The following is a 12,125-nucleotide window of genomic DNA, read 5'->3' as shown; positions in this document are numbered from 1 at the left end:
GAGTGTGTGAGTGAGTGTGTGTGTGTGTGTGTGTGTGTGAGTAAGTGAGTGTGTGTGTGTGTGTGTGTGTGTGAGAGAGTTTGTGATTAATCAGTCTGTCCTTTAACAGGCTGTCCTGGCATCTCACAGGTTATTTTTAGCGGACTGGAATGCGGCGCTGAAACTAAAGCACAAGTGAAGTGAACAGCTGTCGACTGTTTACCTGCTGAAACACACGCATGAGCAGCACTAGTGCGTTATGTACCCGAACATTCAGAAGGGTTTTTAGGGCTTCTGTGTGTAAACTGGCTAAAGTGATTCCTCATGATACGACCCATTTCGTGACCTCCGTGACATTTTCAAGAAAACATGGAGGAACAAGGAAAAGATGTTGTGGGTATTTTTAGTAATAGTGGTTTGTTGTTTCTGCAGAAATCTGATCAGCAACGCGTCACAAGCGTAAAAACACCTTCTGCCTCCAGTGTGACTGAGATTAACATCACATGAACGCTGCTCTCGCTCTGATTAAGCCACGTCTACACGTTCACTCGCGCAGCAGAGAGACCAGGAACACATCTTCACAGTTTAGCTTCACACCAGCATCTAAACTAAATCCTGCAAACAAGATCTGCGAGAGAGATTCAGCAGAATGAGTGGATTTCTGTGCTGGAATTCACACAAAATGTAGATTCATCTAAATACAAATCATTTACTTTAATACAGACACATTTTCAAGCGTTTTAGCCTGTATTTCAGCATCCTGCAGCATGTTTGCATGGGTTTTTACATGGCTCAATGAGGATTTTTTAATCAATTGTTATATTTCCAGCAAAAAATTATTATTATACAAAAAGGAAATTAGAAACAAGCCTAACTAACTCAAAGAATTAGTTTAACAGGAAAAAGACGGCACACAACACCATTACTGATCATGTAATGAACAACATTACTGATGGATTCTTTGATGCTTCTACAACTATTAAAAGTAATTCTTGTGATTTTAACAAAACCTCATCGATGTGGTCAGCTAGATAACATTAGACTGCTCAAATCAGCAGAATTAAACAACACCGCGAAACCAAAACGCTCGCGGACCGTCACTGCTACAGAAACATCCACTTTTTTTTGTTTTTTTTAAAAGAAAATGTATACATTCTTTTTAATGTAGAAAGGTCCTATACAAATTAAATGATATGAATATTTAAACTCTTATTGTTAAAGGTCTTCAGGCTGACGGTCACGCTCATCACTACACAGACAGAAGATCTGGTCTCACCGTCCTGTAGATCTCATCGCTGCTGTCCTCAAACTTCTGCTGGATCCGCTCCTCCAGGAAGTAGATGCGCAGCTTGAGGCTGAAGTTCTCCTTCTTCAGATCATTGAGGTGCTGCGAGAGAGTTCGGTAAGTGTTAGACATGTCCAGCGGGAGTGTGTGTGTGTGTGTGTGTGTGGATCATCACACAGTCCGTCTGCCGCCGCTCGCACACATCACACGGTTCAAGCACAACTACAAACACACAAAAACAAATGAAAGATCCTCATCTATATGACTGATCATATTTACACGCCATCTTCACGCTCAAACACACACACAGAGAATGAGGGGCCACTATAAGGTCCCGGGGCCGCAGAGCCGTGACTCCATGATGAGCTTTAGGACAGAGATACAGATGGCAGAGCAGTTTTTACTCTGGAAGAAATGCCAGGAATCCCTGACAGTCCAGAGACGAGCCAACCAGAGGACAGGCTGCAGTCATATGGAAGATGATCGCCAACCAGACAGAGAGAGAGAGAGAGAGAGAGACACAGAGAGAGAGACAGACAGAGAGACAGACAGAGAGAGAGAGAGGGTTGAGATGGAGGCGAGATCATGTGAACATGAATATGAACTGGACTCGGTCCATCTGCTCCTCCAGCTCGGAGACAACGCTCTTAAACTGACTCACTAATAATAACTGGACGCGAGGGTCAGCAGGAGGAACCGTCCCAGCAGCAGCTTACATGTGTTTATTCCAGACTGGAATCAGACATTATGAGTCTCTCTGAGCGCTGGTCTGACTGTGTTACGTAACTCACTCTGAACCTGCTGTTGTCACTGTGTGTTTCATAACTGATAACTGATGTTTTTATAACTGACATCACCTATACTGCAATATAAGGCTCATTTATTTGATTTAAAAAATACAGTAAAAACATTGAAATATTATTATAATTTAAAACAGCTGTTTTCTATGTGAATAACTGTTAAACTGTCATTTATTTCTGTGATGTGCAGCTGTATTTTCAGCATCATTACTCCAGTCTTCAGTGTCACATGATCTTCAGAAATCATTCTAATATGCTGATTTATTATCAATATAAGAAACAGTTTTGCCTAGGTGAACAAAAGAGACTTCTTTAAAACAAACATTTTAAAAATCTTAATTATTCCAAACGTTTGACTGGTCATGCACATACATAGACACAATTTCAAGCATTTAATATCAATCAGAAGATTTTTAAGGTCTTCTCTAAGGTCAATAACAACACACTCACACAAACTTTTCTTCTGCTTCTCTGAATCACGTTCACTAACACGAGCGATACAGCAAACAGCACATGGTGGCGCTAGAGAGCAGCACATTTACCCAACATGCAGATGTTCTCATTCTCTGTAGCCTACTGTGGATGTGTGTCTCCCTGCTCCTGAAACTCCAGGGAAACAGATCAGTGTGTTTCAGACCACTGATGGAAATCTAATTATATAACTGCTGCAGACAAAGACAGAAATCTCACCTGCTCAAATTCTCTCAGCGGGTGTGTTTGAAGAGGAACTTTATCAGTGTCTTCATTTAGACAATCTACAAACACACAAACGCTTGGTAAATACACTAATATATATATACAGACACACACACACACATATTCACTGTTAAAACAGTGACCCAAAAAATGCATTTGGACACTTGAGCCAGAAAGAAAATTGTATTACAGGGTTTTTTTAACAATCATTTTTGCACTAATAACAGAACCTTCATGTCATTTTTCAAAACTCTAGACACATAATTCACGATCAAAATGATCAAAATGCACATTTTTCAAAACGCTTAACACTTTTTTTCAAATGCTTGGATACTATACACATGAACCAAAGATCTTTTGTTCATTGAACTGAAATCACTGGTTCAAAATGACACAACTTAACATCAAAGTATTACTATTTCACACATTACATCTGAGTTGAGTGTCTATTCATTTCATTACAAAGATCTAACTATCAATTGATAACTGCTCAAAATTATAAGTTGCATTACTCTTGATGCATAGCTTTTATGGAAACTGATGAACAATATTCCATGTTTAGATCATGAAAGTTTCAGGATAGATCAACTGACACCAATTACCACAGAAGATGACCCAGATGGACTACGTTATCTATGGATGTCATATTTCATTCTTTATCAGATATGGATTCTATGGTCCCATGTACCACTTTTACAGAACACATTTTCATATTCAACATTACTGTATGCAAGATGTCTCTTTAACATAATTGCTTTTGAGGTTTTAATGAGTTCATGACTACTCATTACTGCGGATTGATTTCACATATTTGTACGTATATATACTGTAAGTAAGATGAGTGGAATCCTAGTAGCCCACTCAACACAGTGAGGACATGGAGCCAGGAGTGTAAGGTGAAAGGCAAGGATTACATGGTGCTCAAAGGAATAGAAGGGGACAAGTAGTGATGGTAAACCGAGGCTTTCTGAACCCTTTGAGGCTTTCATCAAATTGTGCCGAAAAAAGGTTCATTACTCGAAGCTTTTAACACATTAAAACAGCATTAGCGACATCTGGTGCTCATACTTGTTTTCTCCACCATATCTAACCAATCAAAGCGCGCAGCAGAGGTTTACGGTTTGCAAAATCACGTGACCACACAGAGCTGATATAATCTCATCTAAATTAATGTGTGCCAATGAGACCAGAACTCGTGTCATAGGCTGGTCAACGGAGTCACATATTGATCAATAATATAAAATACGCAAGCATCTGATCATAGTTAACAATTGACGTAGGTAGCTGAAAAAATATTTTGGGTGAGCTGTTTAACCTTTATGTTCTGCTTGGGGTCTCTGAGACCCTAAAACATGATTCACTTTCTGTCTGGTGATGAGGTCACAGTCCCTGGCATCAGGTCAGGTGGGGTCACGAAGCGCCAGTTTTTTTCAAACCAGCTGTCCCAACCTTCCGATACTGCATGATGTTGAAGCTTCAAACGTCATCAGTCACGTGATGTTGTCATTTCGATACAAGCTTCCGCACAGTGTGTGATACAATAGTGGTTTGAAAACTGCGTCGGAGCATCTGAGCCTCGGTATCATCCGTCCCATCACTACGGACAAGCACTGAGAGGTGGCCGTGGGCCTCGTTTGAGAGATGTGTGATCGAGGACAAGACTACAGACCTAGACACCGCCAGCAACAGCAAAGGCTGTCGAATGAAATCACAGCTATAGTTGTAGACTATGTCATAAATCATGACATGACAGTGAGTGCAGCAACTACAATGTTTCAACCAAATCTCAGAAGATCATCTGTGGCCTCAATCATCAGAACTTTCCGCAATGAGAACCGGTAAGTCTTCAGAATCCACTAAAGTTTAAGCTACTTGAAACTGTTACAGTAAATTAGTGTATACAGCATGGCAGTGTGTACCACAGAGTGTTATGTGATTTCTGTAAATGTGTTCTTACTGTGACTTTCTCCCTGCAGAATAGAGACTAGGCCAAATACAGGAGGCAGAAGCAAAATTCTGACTGACCAACAAGAGCAGGCTGTGATCAATTTGGTTCGGTCCAGAAATTATATTCGCCTTACAGGAATTCAGCAACACATCCTGGACAATGACGACGTTTTCAGCAATGTGGAAGCCACAAGTTTGCCGACTATTGCACGGGTGCTGAAAAGATATCAGGTGTCTTTAAAATGACTATACCGTGTGCCTTTTGAAAGAAATACAGATAGAGTGAAGCAACTGAGGACTGAGTATGTTCAAGTATGACCAATTTTCCTGTTTTTAGGGGAGAAAACAAATCCCCAAACATTCTTTATCATTGTAATCAGTAATTGTCTTTGTCTTTTTAGAGGGTGATGGAGCTGGATGCGGAGGAAAACCATCACAAATTCATATTTTTGGATGAGGCAGGCTTTAACATGGCCAAGACAAGGAGGAGAGGTCGGAAATTAATTGGCCAGCGGGCAACCGTCCAAGTACATGGACAACATGTGTGCAGCTGTATCAGAAGACCTCATGTTGAAGACGCAGACCTCGTGTTGGGTCATATAATGCAGATCACCTCATAGCCATCCTTGATGAGCTGAATCAGGTCTGTAGAGCTGATGGTGTGATCTCTGTAATAGTTTGGGATAATGTTCAGTTTCATCATGCTCAAATGGTCCAAGCATAGTTTCAGGCCCATCCACAATTTCTCACCCTGTATTTACCTCCATACTCCCCTTTCCTTAACCCGACTGAGGAGTTTTTCTCCACATGATCAGTGTCAGGCCTGGATTCACCATGCCAGAAGATTATTTCCCAGATGTTTAGTGAATGAAAACATTCACTGTGATGTAGATGAGAACCTGTGGCCAAATCCACAAGACCGGGTTGATGGAAACACAGATGCATAGTGCAGTGAGGAACACTTCAGTTTACAGTACCGTTTTGTTTTTTTCTTTTGTTTTTTTATCAAATTTTTTCCTTTGGAAAACCTATGTTGTGAATTTATTTCATCAAATGAACCAATGCTTCTGCAAATGCAAGGCTTCTTTAAAGATATGAGCGCAATATGCAAAGTTTTGAACATTGGACAGCCTGTGTTATAAATAATGACTGTTTTGAGTTTTGTGTCTAGAGTTTTGAAAAATGACATGAAGGTTCTGTTATTAGTGCAAAAATGATTGTAAAAAACTGTAATATATTTGCATTTGTGTGTGTGTGTGTGAGTGTGTGTGTCAAGGAACCAATAAACGACAACTAATAAGCAGGCCGTGTGTGTGTGTGTGTGTGTGTGTGTGTTACCTGTCATGTAACCAGTAGATCCGCATTCATTTCTCTCTCCATCCACAACAAAATCTCTGAAAAATCAGAACAAGAATCCATAAATCATGAGTTCATTCACACACAAACACACACATTACTGAACTGTTTTTGTTGCTGTGTAATCCAGCATGACTGAATGAACTGTTCACTGGAATGACATCTTTCAGTATACTGTATATATATGTACATATTGACATTTAATGTATTTTATTTCACTTAAAATCAGTCCACATCACAATCACACAAAGATTAATTAACTGTAATTAAAGAGCAAAGACACGCCACATTTGGACATTAATTTAAGCTCTGGACGGCACATTTATCGAGTTTATGTAAACTTATAACAAGCCCTGAATGTTCTTACGGTGAGACTGGAATGTAAAATCTGAGCTAATCTTATAAAATTAAAAAGCTATTTTAAGTGGAATTAGTACTATGAGGCATTAGTACGAACTACAAAGTCTATTTTTTTTTAAGTTATATGACTTTATATTTTAAAATTCACTTTCAACACCAAAATGAGCATGGCATATTACTGACCCAAATACTGTCTGAATATAAACGCGTGTGAAATATTCCACAATAATCCTGTAGAGACACATGCAGAGGATGAGCATCACATCGGCTGAGCGTGGTCTTTCATGTCAATAAATCATCCACCGGTAAATCATAAATCCAATAAATCCAAAAATCATGACAAATACACACACAATTAAGTCAGGTGCTTTAATTAGGAGACATCTGAGTATATGAGAGCCTCACATTCGACACACTGACCATCACACACACATCATTCATCTCAAACCCCCGTCAGCACAAATATACCAGACTGAATGGAGATGCTTCTTCTCACATGTTTCTCTTAATAAAAACACCTGCGTAATCTCACAGGTGTCTCCTCTGAGTAACAGACGGATCTCAATGTCTCAAACAAGATCTCAGTCTGAACTCAAACATTTCTCCTCTGATGATCTGAGCTGCTTTATATCTTACTGGGTCACAAATACTGACTGATTTGGGTCTGATTTCATTCTAGCAGAATCATCTGAGACGAAGATATGGAGCTGTTAAAGCAGATGAGAGAATGACAGAGACATCAGCGCAGTGTAGAATGATCCTGTGTGATCAGGTCACAGCACTGCTTATGAGATGAAGATGGAGGACTTGTGAACATCTGATGAAAGGCTGTAGCTTGATCAGCTGATCGTGTTTCATATCAATACAGCGCAGGTGCGTCATGCATTCATCTCTAAACCCTCATGAATATTAGTCCTGATGCCATATGAACTGTATCTGGACATAAGCGCGGGACTGGTGCAGCTGTGAAATGAAGGCCGTGTGTGTGACGCTGATGTGGATCAAAGCCCGGATCCTCACCGCTCGGCCGCAGCCCTGCTCGCGCTCTCCGCTCCGCTCCGGTTCATCATCAAACAACGGGCCGCTGCATCGGTCAGCGCGTCTTATTCCTCACAGACAGATCCCGAAGAACTGCTCGGCTCGGCTGTGCTACAGTCCCAGGCTCGTGTGAAGCTGCTTCTGGACTCATTCAGGTTACATCTGACCCGCATCAGCAGAACCGCATCAGAACATCGGCTGTACCGCGCATGCGTCTCTCCGCACTCATCACGGGACGTTTGCAGCGCTTTCATTAAGAGCACAATAGAAATCTCGTTTACATTTACTAACCGTCTGGATTTATAAATATAAGGTTTATGGAGACCGCGGTCACAAACTTCTGCTCGCCGAAATAACTGAGCAGAACGAGAAACATTTATATTAATTTATGACATAGGTATTAACATTTATCTTAATAAATGTTAATTTCATTTATTAAATATAATGAAATATATCAATTACATACATCGCTGAATATCACATAATGCTTCTGAAAATAATGAGTGTATGATGATGACAGTTTTAACTCATCAATCTCTTCATGATCCATAGGATGCTCTAATCTGAGAGCTAAACAGTGATTTTTTTGTTAAAGTCAGTTCATCATTGATTCAGTAATGTCATCGTCCAGCTCAGTTCAGTTCTCTTCAAGTAGTGTCGGCTTATAGACATACTGATTTGAATAAAAGGCCTTTTTGAATGAACTGTATGTTTTATTGTTTAAATCGTGTAGAATGATGGATGAGAGTCAGATAGCTGTGCATTTTGCATTACACCTGATTCAAATCATCAACTCATTAGTTGAGGACTCAATCCCTTACGAAAATTAACTATAGTTTTTCTACAAATAAAACCAAAACACCATGGTTACTATAGTTAAACCACAGTAACCACAAATTAACCATGGTTTTGGTACACTAACCGTAGTTTAACCATGGTATTTGTTGTAGAACTGTGGTAATATAAATGGTAATCAATACGCCAAAAAAACATGGTTACTACACTTTTACTATAATAAAACCATGGTTATTTTTCGTAAGGGATGAGCTCAGCCATCAGAAAGGACAGACAAACTAAAAGAGGGTCTACTGTTTTAGTGCAAATGATGCAGTTCCAGCAGACGTCTCCACGTACAGCACAACTAATGCAGAATCACTGTAAACCGAACATAAACCATCAGTCATCTGTGCTGAAATATCAGTGAGTGTGTCAGTTCTGTCTGTGAGTCTGGAAGCTGATTTCTGCTCTACTCTCGTCTTGTTATGAAGGGTTAGTTCACCCAAAAATGAAAATTAGCCCATAAATTACTCACCCTCAAGTCATCCTAGGTGTATATGGCTTTCTTCTTTCAGACGAATCCAGTCGGAGTTATATTAAAAATTGTCTTTGATCTTTCAAGCTGTTGCGCAGCGCTGACCTCATACGCCATCCGCCCGGAGCTGCTTCTGTGTACAACAGTGAGCGCAAGCTACATTAAAGTGATTATTACGTTTTGAATATGGATATTTTTCTTACAAAAACGCATCCCCGCTGAGTGCCATGAAACAGCTTGAAAGATTAAAGACCATTTTTAATATAACTCCAACTGGATTCGTCTGAAAGAAGAAAGTCACATACACCTAGGATGGCTTGAGGGTGAGTAATTTATGGGCTAATTTTCATTTTTGGGAGAACTAACCCTTTAAGGTCTTCAGACTTACTAGAAACATCCAAAGGCAAGTTGAGCTAAACTCTGCAGGTCTGGATCCCCTGCTCTACACGTTCTTGCCGAACACGACCCGCGGGCCGGGCTCCATCCCGTCAGAGATGATCCAGATGGCTGGGGTGTATCTGTTGCCCTCCATCACCACCCGGATCTCCTCGGCGCGGGCCATCTCCTCCAGCTCCGGGCTGGTCTCCGGACACCAGTCGGCCATGAACTTGTCCTTGGCCTCGCACAGATTGAGTCGCACCTCCTCGGGCTGCTGGCCGAACAGATAGTCTGCAGGGAGATGAGGAGAAGATGCTGGTTACCATCACAAACCTGAACTCTTAATGACCGGCGATGCAGTGATGGAGTTAACCATTATTAACCTGATTAACCTGATATTCCTGAAGCACACAAGTCATGGCTACATCAGATCAGATCATATCTTTAAAGATTTTTTTATTCAAACACCTTGTAATGTGTAAAGTGGGTATTTACCAAAGTGATGTCTGTGACATAATCAATACTTATTGATAGCTGCCTGTAGAGCTGCACGATTAATCTCGATTCAAACACTCATGCAATCTTAATTCTAAATGACAACCAGGACCGGCCCTTGCATTTTGGGGGCCCTAAGCAGATTTTCAAAAGGTAAAAAAAGTTTATAGTTCTGATATAATCACTGCTGTCTATGGTAGCGATCAAATAAGAGCAAATCACCTTGAAAGTAATTGGCACTTCAAATAACGTTTGTGTCGATTACATTGTTTCTCCACTAGGTGGCGACAAGTGACTGTTACAAATTTATTTGTCATTGATTCATTAATTCCAGAGATTCATTCAAAAACGTTGATTCATCCAGTAATGAAACAAGTGAAGTATTTATGAGTGACTCATTGAATCATTCATTCAAACCAATTTTTTAAAATAATTCATTCAAATTAATTAAACATTTTTAAATAGACTGCAGCAATTAATATTTTGTCACAGCCTCCAGTAAATGGCATGTTATTTTGTTTTTGGTTCAGAATCGGGGGAGAATCGTGATCTTTATTTGAGAATCCTGATTCTCAGTTTATCCAGAATTAGTTCAGCTCTAGCTGCCTGTAGGTGTCGCTAAATTTGGGGGGACTTGCAGACTAAACTCTTTAAACTAGTAGGTGAGGACTTAAACCTCATGTTTAAGCACCTCATCTCACCGGCTAAGTCGTGTATCAGGTCTTTGATGAGGTGGCCGATGATGGCGTAGAGCGTCATCACTATGATGATGGAGGCGAGGATGATGTAGAAGACGTGAATGGGCAGATGGATGGCGTCTCGAGCAGGTGGGATGTAATTCTTGAAGAAAACCTCCTCCTCACCAGAGGGGGGCAGCAGAGGAGGCTCACGCAGCCCCGTCATCATGCCCTTATCCATAACTTCAACACATCCTCACAGTTAACACCAATACAAGAACAAGTGACCATAACCTAACCCTGCTGTTCAATGATCAATGAGCTGATCACAGCACAGATTACATGGCAGTCATAGTACATCTTGATAGTTTTACAACACACAGTATTTCAATAAGCTCAAAACACTCACTGTGTTCCGCTTTTATGATGTCCATTTATTATAGACATTTTTTTCAGGACCTTTAAATGCAATTCTTTGCAAATAAACAGCTCAAACACTCAAGCACACATTAAACGTGTCGTAAGGTTGTGCAAGTGTGGATCAGAAGCTCAATACATACCGTCCAGATGAGAGTTAGTTCACAGGCCGTGATGAAGGTCAGATGTTATCCGTCTGGAGAAATCAAAAGTGTTAGACGTTCATGTCTTTCCCTTCCTCTCAAACTCCAGCAGTGAATGAAGAATAAAGGATGAGACGCTGATGCACGCATGTGCGGCGCTGTGATTGGCTGAGACGCTCAAGGTCACAGGCTTTATCAGCAGATATTATCCAGCTTTCAGACGGCTTACAGACTGGTTATGGTTCATCATAACTGAGAGGACAGGTACACACAGTGCTCAACTTTATTAATAAAAGATAAAACCTCAGGAACGATGTTCTAGCATGTGTAAAAACTAATGCAACAATTTAATTCTCTCTGAACAGCAGATCGATTAAACCAGTACAAGATAAAAAATAATGAAACTAGGTCAGCGTTAGTTTAGCACGACATATTTCATTGTTTTGATTTTGGGCTCTCGACAGGCCTCATGCGTTTCTGCTGTGGTGTTTTAGAGCTGAACATCTCACATGTTTCTGTGCTTATTGATCCAGACAGGCATTAGAATAATCTAGTAGCTCATAAAGATGAATCACACAACAAGCTGTTGGTTCCTAATGAGGAGAGGCTTTAATTCTGTATCTCACTTGCATCATTTATGCCTTCTCTTATATGTATATACAGTGCCAGAATTCATTTTAATGGCATCACAGAATGCAGCAGTTACAATGATGACATCACAACGATCACATGACCACGTCCTCTTTCCATACTGAAAGACTGCTATCTATGCTTTGCTGTTCTACAGCAGCTAAAAGAGCATCTGGTATGTTAAAAACGTTAAAAATGAAGTGAAAAACCTAAGCCAGAATAATGACAGCTGGCACAGACTGCATGCAGACTCATAGTGAAGTGATGTACTGAAGGCTGGATCCTGTGAGATAGTGTTCGGTGATGACCGACTCGCTCTTCCTCCATCAGAACCCTCTCAGCATCACCAGCTTCAGTTTTAGGGCCGAAGACCCAGTCTGAGGAGAGACGACGAAAACATTCAGTTCATACGACACCAACACACGCTGCTTATATTACGAGACACTTACTGCCTTATTCAAGCTATCAGCATCTGTGTTCACTGGGAGTCAAACAAAGTGTTGCTCTACCAGGAATATATAGATAAGCTAAATATCAATCATTTAAAATATCAACAATTTTCTTAGTTGCCACATTCCTCTAAATGCACGAGTGCTCGTGTGTGATTAGTAG

General features: G+C 40.5%; 1 protein-coding gene across 1 annotated transcript in view; it reads right to left on the bottom strand.

Annotated features, from left to right (window-relative positions):
* Positions 1-7,753, bottom strand: part of LOC107729623 (myomegalin) — a 60,741-nt gene extending 52,988 nt beyond the window's left edge. The window contains exons 1-4 of the mRNA XM_016540262.1: positions 7,444-7,753; positions 6,046-6,101; positions 2,755-2,819; positions 1,256-1,366 (exon numbers count right to left, since the gene is read on the bottom strand). Coding sequence (XP_016395748.1) covers positions 1,256-1,366; positions 2,755-2,819; positions 6,046-6,101; positions 7,444-7,493 — 282 coding nt within the window. The 5' untranslated portion in view covers positions 7,494-7,753. The remainder of the gene's footprint in view (positions 1-1,255; positions 1,367-2,754; positions 2,820-6,045; positions 6,102-7,443) is intronic.
* Between the last annotated feature and the right edge of the window lie 4,372 nt (positions 7,754-12,125).

Source organism: Sinocyclocheilus rhinocerous, unplaced genomic scaffold (genome assembly GCF_001515625.1).
Source record: "Sinocyclocheilus rhinocerous isolate Xijiao unplaced genomic scaffold, SAMN03320098_v1.1 scaffold488, whole genome shotgun sequence".
NCBI classification, from domain to species: Eukaryota; Metazoa; Chordata; class Actinopteri; order Cypriniformes; family Cyprinidae; genus Sinocyclocheilus; species Sinocyclocheilus rhinocerous.
Note: the sequence above shows the minus strand (reverse complement) of the source record. Positions and strands in the feature narration are given on the sequence as shown.